Source organism: Anabrus simplex, chromosome 14 (genome assembly GCF_040414725.1).
Source record: "Anabrus simplex isolate iqAnaSimp1 chromosome 14, ASM4041472v1, whole genome shotgun sequence".
NCBI classification, from domain to species: domain Eukaryota; kingdom Metazoa; phylum Arthropoda; class Insecta; order Orthoptera; family Tettigoniidae; genus Anabrus; species Anabrus simplex.
Genome location: NC_090278.1, coordinates 21,806,855 through 21,828,145, shown reverse-complemented (window position 1 = coordinate 21,828,145; position 21,291 = coordinate 21,806,855). Strand labels below are relative to the sequence as shown.

At 37.7% G+C, this 21,291-nt stretch overlaps 1 protein-coding gene across 1 annotated transcript in view; it reads left to right on the top strand.

The window, feature by feature from the left end:
• Positions 1-20,540, top strand: part of LOC137502979 (uncharacterized) — a 66,522-nt gene extending 45,982 nt beyond the window's left edge. Inside the window, exons 6-7 of the mRNA XM_068230267.1 lie at positions 15,937-16,325; positions 20,389-20,540. Of these exons, the coding sequence (XP_068086368.1) occupies positions 15,937-16,325; positions 20,389-20,540 (541 nt within the window). The remainder of the gene's footprint in view (positions 1-15,936; positions 16,326-20,388) is intronic.
• Positions 20,541-21,291: the final 751 nt, after the last annotated feature.

Below are 21,291 nucleotides of genomic sequence, written 5' to 3'. Positions count from 1 at the left end.
TGGGATTTGCATATTGATTACTGAGCATGTTGTTGAGGATGGTGTATTCCTTTGATCCCTTTAAGGGCTAACACGTGGCTTGGGGTAGTCATTATGGTTTTACTATTATTATTGTAGTGTGTGTAATTGTGGTTATGGCATGTCAGGTATGGGCGATGTGTTGCCTTGATGTTTTACCTTGTGCCTTTGTAGATTTGGGAATAACCCCTCGCATGAATTTATTTCTCGTTTGGAACTATCTTACCTTGTTGTAACTTCCTGGTTTCGTGTTTCATGGTTTCTTCATTTCCTGTCACCCTGCATTTCTGGTTGATCTGATGTCATCGTATCTGTTTTTGGTTCTTCTGTAATGCTCATTTTAAATTTTATCTGCCACTCTATGGTGTTCTTATCCCAGTGGTTCTTTGGTGTCTGTAGACATTGGTGTTGACCATCTTACCGTGCTTTGAGTTTGCTACTCTGGTATGGGACGGATTAGGATTCTCTTAGTCGGTACTGGAATCTTCCTGCTAATAGATTATGGGGTCTATTAGTTGAGAACTGCCTTCTTCATGCTTCTGTGAGCATTTTCCATGGACTTGCCTCGTATTCCGCCACTTATGTTTTATTTGCCTGCTCCCCTGGGAGATAGGGGGAGGCACCTGTTGGCTGTAGAGCGACAGTGTGATCGGAAAGTCACGTATTTATAGACCAGGTAATGCTGAGACCCTATTGGGTAACCGGTAGTGTACGCTGTGTTGGTCAGTGCTCGTTATTTTCCTTTCGGGGTCTTCTGATCTGAGGTTTTAAATTTCCTTTTAATTTGTTTGGGTGTCCCTTTGTGGAATGAATTGTGATTATGTTTCCATGCAGTAGGTTAGTTACCTGATTCCAGATTTTGTTCCCTCCTGAGTTTCTCCTGTCCCTATTTCTGTCCTGTTGCTTCCATGGAGCTAATTATGGTCCTGTGTTGTACTTAATTTTGATCTGTAAGTTTTGGTAGCTTGGTGTTTGTTGGTTGGTCCGTTGTTGATGACAAACTGAAACGCGTACCCTCCATCTAAATGATCTTTAGAGGTCTCCAACTGATCCTGCCTACTCTTCCCTTGCTATGAATTTGTTTACCTTTTTAGCCTTGGATTTCTCCATATTTTATATCCTATTTTCGCTTACCTGAAACCTTGCTAATTGATTGTGTATTGGTTGCCTCTCCTTGTTCTTGTTCATCTTGGTTATGCATGGTGTATTTGGAATGTTGAGCCTCATTGGTTGGATATTCATTTGCATCTTTTCTGGTGTATTTGTGAAATTTGGTATTTTGCGAGCTTGCTGTGTTGAAGGTCAGCCTCTGTTCTGTTCTGCTTGTTGGAGTTAGTTCTGGTTACCTTGGTTCTGCTTGTGTTATGCATTATTTGGGGTATTTTGTGGTATACTCGGGCCCTAGTTCAATCGAGCGCAAGTTAAAAATTTAAATTAAAGCTAATACTTGGATCTTGGGTATCATGTAGTTCTGCATACACCAATTTATGATCCTTTCTTGTTCCCTGTTCCTTGCTCCCTTGCGTTCCTTTCTTTTCGGGTGGTAATCTTCGTTTATCTTGATATTGAAACAAGAAGATTGCATTTCTTAGTAGGTAAAAGGGAACTCTATAAATAAAACTGATATTAAGATTGAGAATATCTCTGTTACTATCTCAAAAGGTTTAAAATTGATGTTTGGGAATTTTCCAATCGTTAACTGAAACATGTTCTGGTACAGAGGTGATATAATTATGGTAAAAGAAAATTACCAAGATCTTGCAAATTAATTTTCTTTTGAAGAAGATAATTCCGGGTATTCATCGTAATACATATCTACTGTATGTGAACTATGAACCAACATGTTGGTTATATGGCTGGTGTAGTATAACAGTCTTATTATTCTTGTGATATCTGAACTAAACAAGCATTGGGTTTAAAGGTACTAACTACAATTGGAAGGCATATACATTGGTATGTTGGCGTTCCTGAGGCATAATGCAGTCATCTCGGTGTGTCGTTTACTCATATGGACTCCTTCACCAAAATTTAGTATACTTCTGGACCACCGCAGTATGTGTAACATAAAGTACGAGTGTACGTGTAGTTTCTGGGCGGGAGGCTGAGACAGTATTAAAACACTGTCTCCTTGTTTGACATTTTCGAGTTGGAGTCTATCTCCGTGGAAATTATTTCACTTTATCTCCCTGCGAGATATGGACTTAATCCTCATAGTAACTTAAATTAATGAACTGCTTCCTTCTCCTACGACTGTGGGTGAGTTACTATTTATTTGAAACTTGATTATACGCAACTACTCGAAGTTACATCGGGTCTGTAAACTCTGTTGGTTAATATGCCCTACCGGGAGTCGTTTAATTTCCGTGGACTGTAACCTACTGCGCAACCTCTGGCGCATCCCGATCCTGGAGTAACGAAAGCCAACTTCCGCTTTCCGTTGGAAGAGGAAGAGAGAGGTGGTCTGCCGAGAACATGGAAGCCGAACAGACGTGCATGTATAGCTCCGCTATGATGTTCAACTTCAAGATGGTGCCTGGTTGATCCAGTGCATTTTTCGGGGTCACATTCCCCGATTTATGAGTTCCTGTACTCTGGACGAACTTTTGGAGCATCGCAGATGTTGTATTTTCTACTAGTTTTATTTGTTTGAACTTCGGCCTAATGTAAGTACGGGGTCCTTCCTCTGCGTCACCGCCAAGACTGTAAGTTATAACTTTTCCTCTAACTTCATCTACAATTTCGTCGAAGTGATTGTGCTAGTTGGGTTGTGATACATGGAATGCCTCTACTGGAATTACAAATCGAAATTTACCTGAACTTGAATTTAATAATAATAATAATAACTTTTTCGGCGGTGTGCTGTGATTAGAAATCAGTTCCCATGCTTTGTATCGTTTTCCAAACTAGGAACTGTTCAAAATTGGAAACCTTAAAAATGTGTTACTAATATTGTAAAATTTATTCTGGTCACCTTTCCGTTATTTCATTTTCAAAAAGGTGATGTCTTAAACCCTTGTTAGAGGGCCTACTCTTGGGTAACGAAAGATGCTAAGCGAGGAAGTTGTATAAGGTATTTCTGTGCGAATTTTCTGCGTATTTCTGCCTTTCTTTTTAGACTTTTCTTTTCCCTTTGAGAAATTGCGGTTTTCTTTTAAAGCAGTCTGTTTTGCCATTGTTGCGTTTCTCACTGGGATTGGTTCACTCTCTTTGAAGTGAATGTTAATTGTTGTTGTTGCTATGGAGACGGATTTGAGGGTTGTTGACAAAAGGTTTTATGCTCCTGTGGGATGCTGTAATGTTGAAAGCTAATATTTGTCCTTAATTTTTGGCTCGCTTATCTTTGGTTATTGATTTTTCTCTTGGTATCCCCGTTTACCCGCGTGATATGATTTTCCTGATTTATTCTCAATTTAATTTCGGGTTTTTCCTTGTTTTCCTCTATTTGGGTGTGGGTACAATGAACTTTGTACCACCTCCTCGCTTAGTACCTCAAAGAATTTCTGTATTCGCTTAGTACCTCAAAGAATTTCTGTATTCGCTTAGTGTATTTTCTAAGAGAAGAAAAGTTAACTTAACAAATTTATTTCATGCAAATTAACTAAGTTAATGGTGCGAAAATAATTAATCTAAACCAAAAGACTTTAAAACGTATCATGATTTATTGGTAATTTATAAATAAGAAGGTAGGTTAGGCTAGTACTGAAATTTTATATTGGGTCCCAATAAGTTAGGCCGGTTCGAAACGTAGGTTAGTTATGTTTTGGTATTATTTCTCTTTGAATATTTTTCTTATTCCTGTTGATGTTCTGAGTCCAGAGTTATCTTAATATTACTTCTTTCTCTGATTAAATATATTTATTTACTTCAAAAGAACCTGGACGTGTTATTATTGTAGTATTTGAAACCATACAGTGATAGTTATTTTCATTCTTTCCATGGCCTCTGGTCGCTTGTCTTATTCATGGTAAGTACCTTTTGTGATGGTTTACTTTTGGATAATTTTGCTTCCACCTTGTTTGGTTTTTTTTTAACCTATATTTCTTGTCTTGTTGCTACCTGTGCGGACACTGTGGGGATGGGTGTTTGTGCGGCACAGTGTATCTTTTGTTCGCACATTGTACGCGCATCGTCCTTACTCTATTACTTATGGGAGTGACTTCTTTGATCGAATCAACAATGCTTTTATGGACTACAAAAGCCATGCCCAAAAGAGGGGTGGCACCTCTTCCTATTCGTTTGTCTGTTTTACTTTTGAAAATACGATAATTACCATAGTCTAGTGTGTTTTCATCCGTAAGGCGTGTTTCCTGGAGAGCTAGTATCTGTATCCTTTGTCGATCTAGTTTTGATGTTAAGGTGTGTAGTTTGCCTGGTTGTAGTAACGTGTTAATGTTGAAGGTCCCGATGTATGTGGGTTTCTTTCATGGTAGTTTGCCAGAGAACTCCGACTTTCTCTGTGATCGTGGTAGTCCAGGTCCCCCAGAATCCGAAGACCTGGTTGCCGTCCATTGACGGGTGGATTGGTTACCACCTGGGGTAATTCTGAAATTACTCTCACGAATCATAATTGCTTGTAATCAAGGATTAGTCCAGTGTTTCCGCTGAGAGTTTAGGACCAGGGATTGCTAGTTCCTGGAACGTAATTTGTACAGCCGTACCTACTAGGTAAACAGACGATGACCACTTTGCCGCTCGATCCAAGTCAGACGCGAAGTGGATTTCATTTTTGGTTCTTCCGCCCTCTCTGCCATTGAGACATAAGTCCTCTTCTGCCATCGAAGCCATTGACCACAGTTCTATTCAGCTCAGTTGATCCGCAAGTACTTATTTGACTAGGTCTTATTCGCACCTGTCCTGTATATCTACAGGAAACTTCCCCTATTAGCCATTGGGACGCGCCGTGTCGGGGTTGAGAGCCCCATCCAGTGTTTCACGCAGGGTTATGCTTAGTTCGTACTTAGTTCGGAACTAAACCCCCACGTGAACTGACCAGGTAATAATGTAGTATGCTATCCAGTACAGAAGTGTCACATTGCCGGTCATAAAGATGGCTGACAATAGTGGCCGGCTGTGTGACCTAGGTAACGCCGAGAATATAAAGAATAGTGCATATCTTATTCGAGGTTTCTATGGAAATAATGACAAAGGAAACAAAAAGGGGGCAGTAAGGTCGAAAGTGCTATTCAGATATATGGAGTGCCCTCTAGATAGTATTATCTATGGACTATTTGCCGCAATTACCAAGTTGGCGGACATTTATGGCACAAAATTCATATTAAATATTACCCCAAAAACACTATTATACAAGAACAAAATCACAAGATAACACTTACACACTTTTAGCACCGAATGTTAAACCACTATTATTCCTCGGAAGCCACAAACAAAGTACAGTTCTTCTGTATAAGCCGATACAAGACGCAGCACCATTATACATGATCTTACCCACTGGGCACGGATTATCATTGTTAATATTATTATTATTATTATTATTATTATTATTATTATTATTATTATTATTATTATTATTATTATTATTATTATTATTATACAGTATTTTCCAAAATGTGTGATACAGTTTAACCCAGCATTACTCGCTGGGTCTTTACCTGCACTGTTACTCGCTACTGAGTACAGGACCTCACCTTTATGTTTAAAGGCCATATGAAGATGGAAGTATTTTTAATACATCAGTTTGAGATAGTTACTTACTTAGGAACATGAGCAAGTGGAGTGGCCACGCATGTTAACCCCCTACGACTACGATGCCAAGCTCTGCATTTAGTAGACGACTGTGTTGGTACCTCACCGTCAGCTGTCCTGAGATTGGTTTTCTACGGTTTCCCATTTACATGTCCAGGCAAATACAGGAACTGTTCTTATTCATTGGCCACAGGTGATTGCTTCCAGCTCCTTACCTAGTTTCATTCATATTCATTCATTTCATCTGCATTAGCTACTCAACTGAGTCTGGCATCAGGAAGGGTATCCGGCCAAAAACGTGCGATATAAATTCATCTCACCTCATTCCTTACCCTGTATCAAGAAATAGAACTAAGGGGTAAACAAACAATTTATTTAGGAACATGAATACTTGAATATAAAGAAATTTGAGATGCATGGAATACAGTCTTCAATCAACGAGAATGCACCTTCTTCCTCAGAACGTGGAGATGCTCTGTTTCAGAGTTATAATCACTTTCATAAACCTTGTCTGTTTCATTACCATCACTTTTGGTACTGAAGTCCACTTCCTCCAATGTTTCACCCAACCACGAAATTATCTCATCAGTGGATGCCGTTATAACATGTATAAATTCACTGACAACAGTCACAATATAAACATATCACATTAAACACAAACATAAGAGAAACGTTGACTTATTACAATGCACAAAATGTGACTAGCTTTGTTACTTGCTACTGAGCGTACCGCTCATCAAATATGCACTGTTGCACCTATTAGTGGATTGAGGGTCTTGGTTTTTAAGATATTGCAAATAACTGACACCTTCTCTTCCTATGAATCTGTTTGAAAGGTATATGGTGTTTCAAAAGCATAGGTATTGTAACATTCAAACAACAAGCTGTATACTGTGCAGGTGAGCACCATGTGAGTAACCACAGTTAAGGATGGAAGATGAATGGCAAGCCCCACTTACACATTCATGTTTCCTACCTCGGGGAAGGAACTATGTACTAAAAGTTATTGATGATGATGGTGATGATGATGCTTGTTTTAAGGGGCCCAACATCGAAGGTCATCGGCCCCCTAAGTTATTAACCCTCTTTGAGTTTACATTGATTGTGCTAAGAATGCCACCTAGCTTAAGACCTAAAATCATGATTCCTCAATTATAAAACCAGAATTTTAATTTGCATTGAATTGTTCAGAAGGATGTCTGTATTAACCCTAGAACTGGCAACTGTCAAATATTCGACACTGTGGTCCGTGCTGTAGTGGCACTCTCGAATAATCGACATATTTGTATTTCTTCTCTTAATTTCCTCAATTATTCAGCAGATGTCATGAAAGTCTACTTCTTCTCATTCTTGATGCTCACAGCAGCTGTAATTTCAGTTTCTTCCATAGCTACAGCCCCTATGGGCACACTTCTACACAAATACATTAGTGCAGTTCTCCGACGACCTGTTTGAGCGCCATTTCAGTAGTGTTTGTAAACAAACCTCCACGGGCTCTTCTTGCAATTGTATTTCATTTTATTTTGCAGTTTTCCATTCGGTGCAAGTTATTTACTGCTGTATACCATATACGTATATATTATTTGATTGTATGCATTTTTAGTACAGTGTGTGTCTAAATATGGCATCTTCACTTCATTATGGAAAATTAGAAATGAAATAGTGCAAACATTTGTTGGAAAATGAAAGTGATGGACCTGACTTTGAGGTTTACTGGGCATGAACAGACAGACTCAGGGTCACATTTAGAATGTTTATTCTTATTATTTACCTTTCAGGGTGATGAAACCTTTGCTAGTGCATCACAGATTCGTTGTTGACAATCTGTATTTCTCATATTGTTTGTGACATGTTCGAATTTTGTGTACATATGATTTTAATTTTTGTTTTTATTTTGAATTTAAGAACAGACTACATTTTTCTACTCAAAACATTTATGCAATTTTGTGTAACTACAGCAATCCTTAGTGTATTACCTTTACTTAGACCTATAAAACTTCATAGATTCATTTTGTGTCTTGCAGATATTTTGTATTTTATTTAGACACGTAAAAGCTACCAAATATGACTGCCACCACAAGATTTAACATTACCAGTTCTGGGGTTAATGTTGACAATAATTAATGTGAACTAAGATCCAGTCTGAGGAAGAAAATATATTTTTTGGGAAAATTAGTGTAAAGTGCCTTATAATTTTTTAGATTTGGACCAGTAAAATGTACTTAATAGATTTAGGCCCTACTTAGGGTTGAACGTGTACTTGTAGTCAGATGTGGAGAAACAGAATTTTTCACAGAACATTGTTTTAGGTTGCATCTCAAGAGAATTTCTTTTAGCACTTATGTATGATTGGGATTATACTGATGTGTCACTGGTAAAAACTTCTTTTCCTACATCCCTTCATCTTTGAGAGTTTTGAGGTTGTAAATTCTATTCATATAATTTTTTACTATTACAAGTTTCTTTATACACATAGCAACATTTTGATGCCATTACACAAGAAAACCAGAGTCAATTTGTAAATAATATTCCAAGTTCAAACACTGATAACTTCAGAACAACAATGCATAGTGATAAGCTATAAGCAATAATCAGTATCGCACACCTTTCATATTCCACAAAAACTAGCTTTGACTAATATCAGTGAAATGTTTCCTGTCCTGAGGAAGGAAGTATGTATTGAAAGTACATTAAAAAAAGGTAATATATCAGTGAGACAATACTCAGTAATAATTATGTAATTAGGCACCTGCAAAAAGAGTCCTATCATGCTTGTAGACACCAGAGTATATACACTTTCGTATTTGAAATAGACTTCTAGTTGAATATATTTAGTATGTGCCAAACAAATTATAGGTACAAAATGATCATGGCCAATGAGACAACAGTACAAGCAAACCCCAACCATTTCAGCAATAAGGGCTTTAGGCCTTGATAGCTCAGATGGAAGAGTATTGCTTTCAAATATAAAGGTTGTGGGTTTGGTCTTTTTCAAGTACAGTTCCAGTAATAAATTGATTTAACTTTCACAATCTCCCCCCCCCCCAAACCCTTTCACTCTCTTGTATACAACCTTAAAGATACTCTGTTTTATTCTACCTGTTTTTCCATTTCAAAGTCCTAATTCCTTGGCAGTTTACTGTCTCAGTGCTATTGTTTGTATTGGGACCTTTCCCATCACTTCCCATAGCTCATGGGACCATGTGACAACACAAATTTACCCCTATTGGGTCTTAACACATGGGACCACACGCTACAGAAAATAACAGTCAAGGGACCTTTTCTGCCTAGTGACAAATGTTGCCTCATTTGGATTTTAATAACTAATCTGAACACATGAGATGACAAATGCCCATTAGAGCATAGCGAGGTCAACCGCTACCCCTCAATTCCAAGATATGAGCACAAGCCTCTCAAGGGCATGGTGCATCTGCGGATGCGAACTAGAACCAACTTAGCTTATATGCATACCCTGAACGGAAGAGGTCATGGATGCTAATTATTGGCAAAGATAGGGACAAAATAGTTTTTCAAAAAATATCCGATCAAATTAATTAGTTCAATAAAATGCAAATATCAAACAATATCAAACACACAAAAAAAAAAAAATTCACAGGAGCCTAGCTAGTGGCTGGAGGTTTGGTATTTGAACCTAGGGACAGTGAATTCTTTACACACATCCAGATACAGCCACATCTTAACCTATCACGCAATGAATTCTACTACTATACGTTAAAAGGAGAGTGCTTCAACTACCCCACATTTATATTGTTCACAGGCACTTGGCAAAGATCCTACCGTTGCATTACCCTGACTCATCTTGTATAGTCATTCAGATGAAAGTTACTTCTTTAACCTACCAAAATTAACTACTCTCTTCCCCCATCTTCCTCTGACAGCACTCTTAAATATCCATAACATGCACATGCAAGGAAATAAATGGGGCCAAAAATACGTACAATTACCCTAATTTGTTTCCTTCCCATATAACCTGAAATGACTAAAAGTAAAAGGGACCACTCTAAGTGAACTAATCTAATATTCAATATTAAAAATTATCCTAATCCTATCCTTACATTTTAACATATTTACTAATGGAATACAAGCATTACAAAGTCATAGCTTAGTACTCAACAGCTGGTTTGTCCTCCATCGTCCGAGCCCACGAGGGACCCGCCTGCAGTGTTTACTCCATGGTGCTGAAATGGGAAGTCCCGGGTTCTAGACGTCCCTCGACGCCTTTTGAGTAATCCATGGTATTAGGGTTGAAATCAATGGAAAGATAGTAATCACACTGATTTTCACAATGGCTTCTTCTGCACATGTCACAGTCAAATTTCCCTTTTTCCTCTGACGGAATGAAAGTTACGTACTTATTACTTTGATGCAGGGTGTAGCTAGTCTACCTCAGTCCAACATGCTAGTGCAAAAACTCGTGGTGTAGTAAATGCAATAGTTCGTCACTCTAAATCATTGAGACATTGGGTATCTATATTTATTTTGAAACCCAGTCTCGTTCGTCTGTTTCTCTGTACTACTACAACTACGCCATCATTCAGCACGATAATTTTGTACAGGAAATCTGTTTATTATCTAACACAGATTTTTGTGCTACCTTTTCACACGTTTGCCTTCACACAGTTTCAAAATGAATATTACACCCCATGGTCTCTCTCTCGCACACAGGGGAGATTAATTCAAGGATAGTCCTCTCTGTCTGATATTTGTCACATCAGAGCGTCACAGTTATGTGATACGTACATATTACGTAATCATGTAATTCACGATCTGTAATTCCTACAGCACTATCGATCAGTTAGGTTCTCTATTAGCACTTCGTATGAGAAATTATATGTAGAGCTCTCCCGTTTGTTTGGACATTTTCTTGTACAAAGAATAGGCAAAACCAACCACCGACCGACCGTCTTTTCACCTCCAAGACTGTCTCCAGACTAACAAGCTACCCTGAGGTGTATGTGCATAAATGGCCTCACATGGAGTGGGCGTTAGACAGAGGAACGGCTCCTGACTATAATTTTGAGATCTCCAGATCCACCAAGTTTATGGCAATCAGCAATGCGGCAGATTGTGTGGCTCGCTAATCACAAATAATAGATGTAATGCAGAATACGGAACAATCAGTGGTTTTATAGAAATTCATCGTCTAAATCAAGAGCCCAACGGGGAATCCCTGTTGGCTGTCTGATTTCACAGCTAGCGTTATGATGCCAGACCATCTTACGTAACTTCCTTAAGATGTAATTTCATAAATAACATTATTTTATTTTGATTTATAATTTTGTCAATGATCCATTATTCCAGTTATTACTTTGACATGCGCTTCATGATTAATTTAAACGTTATTATCCCGAAAGTACTACTTCTAAAATCACCTCCTCATGTTGGCTCTACTGTGAGTTGGCATTTGTTTTAGAGGCAGAGTGAGCAGAAACTATATTTTTTTCTCTTCTTCCCTCATCACGTGCACTCAGTTCGGGGGTTTTATAAGCCAAGGTAGGCGCCAGGCCGGCGAAGAAGTTACGCAACACAATGCAACCGAGCCCCTGTTCTAACAAAGAAAATCCAAGCATACACACTTCCACATATATATATTTCCGAATAAATATTCAATGTGACTATACGGTCACAGTATTTCTTTAAAGTTAGGGCTAGGGTTAGGAAAGAATAAAGTTATTTTAATATGATGTGTGACTGGATGTAGGCGGCAGGGAAAGTGCCTAATTGCACATTCATCAGTAGCCATGAGGTGCCTGAAATGCTTGAAAATGTTTCAGCTCTCTTAGAGCTTTCAGTTGTTTTAGATCATATGATCCCTTTCATTTCAGTTATTGCAACAAAAAAATTTATGCTAGGAAATGGTTGTTTAACCCCAGTAGAAAAAACTGAGTAGATGGTATTAGATTGTTTGACACGGATGAGGATGTGGTAAAGGTTGATTTTGCCAGCTGTTCTAATGTCAGAGGTTCATAAACCTTGATAATATTAATATTAATAATAATAATAATAATAATAATAATAATAATAATAATAATAATAATAATAAAGGGGACAAGCAGGATGTCAACAACTATAGGGGCATGTCCCTCAGCCCGATGGCCTATAAAATTCTCTCAAAACTGCTTCTTACCGGGCGAGTTGGTCGTGCACGTAGAGGCGCGCGGCTGTGAGCTTGCATCCGGGAGATAGTAGGTTCGAATCCCACTATCGGCAGCGCTGAAGATGGTTTTCCATGGTTTCCCATTTTCACACCAGGCAAATGCTGGGGCTGTACCTTAATTAAGGCCACGGCCACTTCCTTCCAACTCTTAGGCCTATCCCATCGTCACCATAAGACCTATCTGTGTCGGTGCGACGTAAAGCCCCTAGCAAAAAAAAACTGCTTCTTAATAGAATAGAAGCCAATCTGGACCAACAACAAGGGGAATACCAAGCAGGATTTAGGAAAGGCCGCTCCTGTATCGAACAAATATTCAACCTGAAGTCAATACTCTGCCACAGAATATTGAGTGGTAAGAAAATTGTGGTGTCATTTATAGCCTTTGATTCGGTGGACAGAGAGACTTTGGATAATATCATTAGGGAATTTAGAGTCAAAACGAAACTGGCAAATTTAATCAAAGAGACCCTAACAGGCACAACCTCCAAGGTAAAATTCTTTGGGCATCTTTCACAATCATTTGAAATCAAGACAGGTGTGAGGTAAGGAGATGGACTATCCCCACTCCTGTTCAACTCTGTCCTAGAAAAGATAGTGAGAATATGGAACTCAGAACTTGAACATCAAGGGATAATCCCGATCTGTCTAGGGAGAAAATCAGGTGGGGTTAAAGTCAACTGCTTGGCTTTTGCTGATGACTTTGCTATACTATCAGGAAGTCCAGAGGTTGCAACCATCCAGATTAACCTCTTGAAAAGAATCGCCAGCCAAACAGGACTGAGGATCTCAGCAGAAAAGACCAAATTCATGACAAACATCAAAGATGACCCAAATTCCTGGAAACAGAGATAGGACGGGTAGAAAGGGTCAAGAAGTTCAAGTACTTTGGTGAGACAATACAGGAGAATAGACTAGAAAAAGCTGCAATGGACGATCGGATCTTAAAAATGGAGAGAGCATACGGCTTGACAAAAAACATCTACAATAAGAAGTGCTTATCTCGGAATTCCAAATTGAAACATTACAACACCGTGGTCAAAACAGAATGCCTGTATTCCAGTGAATGCCTAGAGGTCCTGGAAAGAAGGATCCTCAGAAAAATTATGGGAGCTGTCCAAACTGAAAGCGGATGGAAACTTCGGAGTAACAAAGAAGTTTACCAGAAGGTGGAAAGAATCTCAGAGACCATGAAGAAAAGGAGGTTGGCATTTCTTGGACATCTGTACAGAATGAATGCATACAGACTTACCAAACAGATATTTGATTACTTCTTGAGAGACCACTACAGCATGGATTAAGGAAACAAAGAAGGATATGGAAAGGTTAAGCATCTTGGAAGACCAGCTGTTAGAAAGGAGTACATTTAAGAACACACTGAAGCATTTGGAAAGTGTTCAAGCTGCAGGAAGAACTAGGAAGACCAGAAGAGCCTGGACAGATGAACAACGAAAGCAGGCCAGCGAACGCATGAAGGAGTATTGGACACAGAGAAAACTCCGCATGAAGGGAAAGAAATGAAGTTGTAGCATGATCCTTAGTGGTCCATTCGCATGTAAAAAAGTAATAATAATAATAATAATAATAATAATAATAATAATAATAATAATAATAATAATGTTCATTTTACATCCTACTAACTACTTTTAAGCATTTTGGTGATGCTGAGGTACCAGAATTTTGTTCTTTAGGAGTTATTTTATGTGCCAGTAAATCTATTGACATGAGGATGATGTTTGAGCACCAGTACACTGAGCTAATCACTCCGTCACCTCATATGCAGTTGTACTGCTTAAGTGTTTATCCGATGACAAGCCCTTGTTCTCTTCCAAGGAAATTCACCACTCTGTCCTATTTGCAACTTCTTATTTAGCTGCTGTATGTCATCTTCCTCCCTTTATTCTGTTCATCTGTAAACATTATCCTTATTCTTTCCATTTCCCTTCTTTCCTTCAACCTGACCTCCAGCATTATCATTCAGTAATCTATTTCTTCATGTAGATCACCGTCGAATTGGCTTTTCATCATATAAATCTTCTGCAAATTGTTCTTTGGTCATTGACTCCCATCACAACATCCTCATTGCCCACTTGATCTGCCCATTTGATCCTCTCTATTGTGTTTTGACTCCACATTCCAAACCTTTTGATGTATTTCTGATCTGCCTTCCTGAGATTCCTTGTTTCTTGACAATACAGGACAACACTTCAGACGAGGTTCCTACATGACAAGAAATGTTAAGCCATTTAAAACCATAAAACCATGTATTAATTGTACAGCATCTTTGTCAGGCCAAAACTGGAATATCTGAGTGTGGCATGGAGTTGTGGGTATCATCTTGGAAGGGTACAAAATAAATACTGAAAATATTTACATTCTATAGGAGTATCTCAATATCCACATATGGTTTCGTACAACAATCTTTTGCTAACTTTAGAATCATTCCAGCTTGTGAATAACAATGTATACCAATGGCAATTTTTGCTGAATGTTGTCTTAGTTTCTTCTTCTTCTAGGAGCAAGTTGTTCTTGTCGTCATTAAAACTGCATTGTAATTTGATGGGTATTTATGGCTGGTTGAACATATATATGTGGAATTAGTTCTGTTTACTTAAGTTCTTGTAAATTTTAGTTTCTATTTGGACAGGTGGAAAATGAATGTAGTTGAAGTTTGGTTGGTAAGTAGTGTTATTTTTTGGTAATAATGTTTTGTTAGGAGTTTTCCTGCTGGTCCTGCTGAGCTTGCTTTGCATGTGCTCAATCGTCCATGTGAATATTCATCAAATTACAATAGAGGGTATTAATGACAATAACAACTTGCTCTTGCTCCTAGGAGGTGAGAAAGGAAGGCAATGCTCAGAAAATGTTTCACTAGTGCACATTATTCTTCATAGATTGGAATGTTACCATGCTTTGTTAAGTGTCACCAAACATTTTACTAGTGTTCAACATATTTTAAACAATCTTAATTCACCTAGTGTTTTGCTGTCTCTGTCAGTTTTTGTATTACACACTATGTCCTATGAATCAGGATGAAATATGTACTAATTAAACCTTGAGCTAAGTCCATAGTAGACAATAAGTTAATTTTATGTAATCATAGATTAGCCATTAAAACTATTTAAAGATGGAAATCATCTCTTAAAACCAAAGTGAATATGTCTTCATTGCATTCAGTGACAAGAAACCAGATACTATCAGCACGTCTCTTAACTTTCTTTTGCTTACTTTTAGATATGACTGTGATTTGTAGGACTTGACCATAGTTTCTAATATGTAGATCTCAGTCCTAAGGAGGCCTTCACTTTCCTTTTCAGTCAGGCTTATAGATCACTAGCTGAAGTCCTTAGTGTTGTGATCCGGACAGTCACCTAGCATATGTATGTTTGTCAACCCATAATGTCTGTGGAATTCTGAGGCTCTTGTGGTGTGATGTCTCTCCCTGTTAGGAGCTTGTCATGTCATAAACCTATCTTGGTTCTCTCTTACACTTTGCAGTTTCATCTTCTCCATTCTCGCTGCCCATGATTTGAACTCTTCCTTCAGGTATAAAAGCCATGTATTACAATAATATTAAGGAAGTCGCAAGCCTTTAAAACATTGCTGTCAGCCCTTCACTTAAATTTCACATGACTGTCACTGATATTTTTTGTAATTTTTCATTGTATTGGAAAAGTTATGGCGCACAGTAGTTAGTGAAAATTACTCAAAATAAATTTCATCAAGAATAATTATTTGTGTAAAACAAACTGTGAAAGAGATACATTGAGTTTTATGTTTTAGGGCCTTCTCTATTCCTCATGCTGAACCAGTTGTAGCTTAAGTCCTCCTCCACATTTTTATGCTAAACTTAAATACCAAGATTAATCTATTTTCCTGTGATTTTGTAACAAACAAGAATTAATCTTTACCAAATCATATCTAGTAAAGGGAATATGTACCATTTAATGTACAAGAAGTGTCTTATGAACATGATTTATATATAATCCTTTCCTGTGTAGCATGCTCATAATGCAATAGTTCTGTATTTTATGTTACAGCTTTCATCCTTCATCTACTGAAATTGTGGAGAAAGAAATGGGTAACTCTGATGTTCATCACCTAAAAGAAATAAATGGGCCCAATCATAATGAATGTGCTTCTTGTATTGTTGGACCTGTGGCTCCTCTGTTACCAGATGAAGGTCTTGAAGTCAGTGACAATGCCTGCTCCACAGAAACTCTTCTCGAGAAGCCTGAGTCAGGTTTGTTTGTTACGAGTGCTGAAAAGAAATGTACACACTTATTTGAAACTGTACGAAAGAATATTTACTGCTGCAAGATCTGTGATTGTCGTGTGTATCCCTGTAGTATGTGTGATAAATATTTTATTAACAGGTCAAGTATGTACCGCCATCAGCGGAAACACTCTCAAGATAATTGGCTTTGCTGTAACTTTTGTGGTAAAGCCTTCAATGACAGGTCAAATCTGGGTAGACATATGCTATCCCATGGGGAGCATAAGGGATATGAATGCACTACGTGTGGTAAAGCTTTTTCCCTGAGATTTCAACTAAAGAATCATATTCTGATACACGGTAAGGACAGACCATTCGTTTGTCAAATATGTAACGAGGGATTTACGCGCAAAACTACATTAAAAAAGCACATCCTCACGCATACTGGTATTAATGCTTTTAAATGTACAAAATGCGATAGAACTTTTGGAAGGCCCTCTAGTCTCCGGAAGCATTTGTTGGCACATACAAAACCACAGTTATCTTGCGCTTGCTCTGTCTGTGGAAAAATATTTAGTAAACAGAAGTATCTGAAAGCTCACGTGCCCGTACACGAACTGAAAGATCCGTTTCCTTGCGAGAAATGTGGCAAATCATTTAACAATAAAAATTATTTAAAGAGACATATTTTGCGACATTCTGCAAAAGTACCTTAATGGTAGTTAATTTGCATATACTGTAACCTTGCAACTCTGGTTCATATGCACATACTGAAAATGCATCCCATGTGTTTGCCATGTTATACTACAATTGAACAAAATGGTAGGTAAGGGTTATTCTGCCCGAAGGCAGGTCCGAACCTCCGCAGAGGTGTTCCTGAGCCGGAGTTTGCGTGCAGTAGGGTGGCCAATTCCTTTCCGCTCCTCCATTCCCTTACCCCCCACCAACAGCGCGTGGCAACCCATCCAACTTCTGACCACACCCAATGTTGCTTAACTTCGGAGATCACATGGGATTCGGTGTTTCAACACGGTTACGGCCGTTGGCTAACAAAATGGTAAAACACTAAATATGTTAGCATTTGGTGCCATTTACCAAGTTTGTGTGCTGACATATTTTCATTGGATATCTTGGAGAGAATAATTTTCAGATAGATTGAACTATGGGTTTCCTTTTTATTCAGTGAAGCAAAGGCTTTCGACAATATTACATCTTGTTTTAGGATAACTCAGTGACTACAAAAATAACAGGTTGTTACTAAATTTAATTAAAGTGGGGCTGTATTACTCGATATGGAAGAAACCTTAACTTGTTAAAAATTGTTACGTAAGTGGCTGGTATGCTGTTCTGGACTAAATAAGTTAACAGATACAAGATGTAAAATTAATAAGGAATTATTTTTGCCCTAATACATTTGGAAAACATCTTAACTTGTACAATCCCTAATGTTACCTGTTCTAGGCTGCTGTGACAGCTTGCTTACTGACATCTTGAGACAATTATGACATGCTCAGATGGAGCTTGAATACTTGTATTATTATTATTATTATTATTATTATTATTATTATTATTATTATTATTATTATTAGATTTACATTTATGCTGTGCAATGATTGTCACATTTCATTAGTTATCATGGCAGCATATGCAGCACAGTATTCACATGTTGACCCTTTTTCTGTGTGGTTGTAAATTGGGGTGAACTGAATTATCTCTCCTCATATAACAATACATGATCAGGCTCCTCTCTAACCATAGGTCTCTAAGGCTCTGCACTGCTTACAACTGTTCCTTCATAGTCACTGCCCATTAGGTTGTGAAATCCTACCCACATTAGATTTGAGTTCTTACAAAAAGTTTTCGGAGTATTGCCAAAATATCTGCCGTGTGCAAGCAACTGAGTTATATGCTGAGTGAGTGAATGTTCACATTTCTGTAGCTTTAATACATTATATTAAAATATATTAAAATCATATAATGTATATAATGTATATTTTTAATCTACCATTGTAATCGCACCATAAGAGTCATGATCTATACTTGTCTTTGTTTAATTATTCTCGGCTGATGATGACAGGGAATCTGTTGAAACTGGAACCGAATGAACAAAAGTTGTGATGTTTTAACTGTTATGTAAAACTTTCACACAATATATAGTATTGAAAAGGTGGAACTTATTGTCCTTTCTTTGATGTAAATCTTGTTTCAATATAGAACCTAAGTATGAAATTCTTAATGTTAAATCATATCACCAGACAATAACCCACTTCACACAAGAATATCACGACTGGCTTAGGTCTGTGTTTACTCAAAGAAAAAAAGAAAAAGCATTGGAATGAACCCTCTGTTCAGGTAGTCAGGTTGAGGGACTGTTCATTTATATGCCATCCATGGTTTACACCCCGAACTATGTCTTTGTACAAATGTAGCGCTAAATTCAAAACAACATTTACATCACAAGACTTTTAACGCTTTAACTCAGATACGGTCTCCCACATGGGCAGCTATTAAATGCTTTAAGTCAGTTGCACAAGTATAGATCTTCTTTTTTAAAAGCATCTGGGTGACCTGTATCACCTGACCAGCTTGTCCGCTTGGTGCCCTTCCTCTTAGCCTTTCACCTTTGACTGCTGCCTGAACTATGGCCTCCTCTATGTTGTCCCCATTGCCCTTTCACTGTAGATAGTGCAATACTGTCACTGTTACAAATCACAAGCAGGTACTGTCTACGTGCTGCCCCGTTACCATGTAATTTTGCATATTTCTTGCTTCTAATGTGAATGCTAAGTCATAAAGAAATCTCTTATCTACATCATGTACAGTAAATTATCACTACTGGAACTTGCTACTGATTACAAAGTGATATTCTCCATATTAGTCTCTAGAATCATTTCATTGGATAACACTGAAAAAATATGCTTCTTTGGATGAGGTTTTAAAACAATATGAACATTCTTAAGACAGTAAATTCAGGCCAATAAATATCAAATATTTGATGACATTGGAAATATGAACAATATTTTATTCAGAAAATTTGAGGAATGGGAAAAAACTTCGTGTGGGAATTGATAAGAAATTGTGTGATGATGTCAACATATTTCAAAGTGTAGTATTCTATGTAAAAGCATAAAGGTGGTTGCATCAGGTGCAATTGTAAACTTTATTGTCAAAAGTTAAGATGCATTTAAAAAACCATATTGAAATTAAATTTTAACTTAAATTTTCAGCAAAATATCAGGGTGCATCTTATAGTCCAAAGAATACAGGAAAGGAATTATTGTTTCACTTTGCCCTGTCTTAGGTGTAAAGCAGCTAACCCACCTGTCCAGATAGCAGGTTATTTGGGTTGAAATACAAAGGATGGTTATCGCTATGCTAGTGACGTGATTCGAAAGGAACATAACTGGTGACATGGCATCTGAGAGACGTCTATAATTTGAGCAATTTTAATGAAATTATATTTCATAAAGGCAAGGTTAATTCATTTTATATTGAAAATGCATATTTTAAAAAATGTTTTAACACATTTTATTACCAACTCCATTGTACCAACATTTTCTTTAAAAAGTCAAAAGCTTTATGAAGAAGATCGATAAAGATAAATGTTTTATTGGAGTAGTTAAGACCATTAAGCCTTCTCTTACACCAAACCAATTATTGTACATACAATCACAGTTAACACTACCACAATTAATACTAAATATAGCCCAGTTAAACACAATCAAAATATTATAACAGAAATAAAATCGCCCCCCAGTGAGATATACATACTTACAATAATAATAATAATAATATTAATAATAATAATATTAATAATAATAATAGCTAGTGATAATAATGTACTAGAACGATCAATAAAAGACCAGCAATGCACAGTTCATTTGTATCCTGCTGTACCTCTTAGGGCTCTGTTAAATGATACTGAGGTTGGTATTCCTCTGACGTCATCCGGTAAACGGATCCATTCTCATATGCTGAACACAGAAAATGAGTTGTTTTTCAATGGTGAGGAATGATGAGCTGGTTTGATGTTTGAGCGCTTGTATCTCTGTTATGCACATTTGAGTAGCAATGGAAGCAAGAAGTAAGATGGGGAAGATGTAGTAAGGACTAAATCTATGTTTGAACTAAAAGCGTATCGGCATTCCTCATATGCCTCTGAATGGCTCTATAACTATTTCTACCGAGCTCGATAGCTGTAGTCGCTTAAGTGCGGCCAGTATCCAGTAATAAAGCCGGTTACACATTGCTCTAAGGTTTATACAGAATACTGCAGATGCAGGAGGATATATGAAGAAAGAAATTAAAGAAGATATTCATAAAATGGTGAGTGTCATCATAAGCTGTTTTGATGAAATGAAAACTATGCTTGAAAATAACAGTGCAAGGAAACAGACTCCTCGACATGAGGACAATGAGGTTAAATAAATGATATGACGGCAATGTCAGATAGTTTAACTGCAGGACAGGTGGCACCATCTCTTGGGAACTCGCAAGAAACAACTAGTAGCACGCAATATCCCGATTGGCCACAGAGCAGTCAAGAGAATAACAGAGATAACTCAAAGATATCATTCTCCGAGCAACGAGTTGAAGTTATGAATAATGACCAACATGATGAGGGACAGGTTCTATCTAGCGGACATCCGCAGAACAGCTTTAGGGACAGCAGCGATGGCACAGGGAGAACAACCTATGATCAGAGAGATGAGATATCGAATCTAGAACAGCGCCAACAGGGCCAGATGCCATCTAGAGGTCAGCAGGGCAACCTCCAGCAGGGCAACATAGTCAGTTCCTCAGAACATGAAATGGAAGAAAGAATCACCAGAAAAATTACACAGGACTTACATGCCATGATGGATACTTTAACTGCCAAATTAACGAGTATGTTACGTGAGGAAATTAACATGAGAATTACAATCCATAAGGGTGAACTCATCAATCGAAAGAGTTTGAAGGATATTCGAGGTAATAATTCATTCATAACGAACACAGAAGCGGATCAAGCAACTTCCTCAAACGTCATCCATGGAAATCACAACGCACCTCATCCGCACTTACAAAGAAATCATGGAAGAGTCACAATCCACACAAAAGACACCAACGCCTTCCAACATACAGCCGACAATCTTGACAACAGCAGATGCACGATTAATCAACTCCAAAAAGGCCCTCA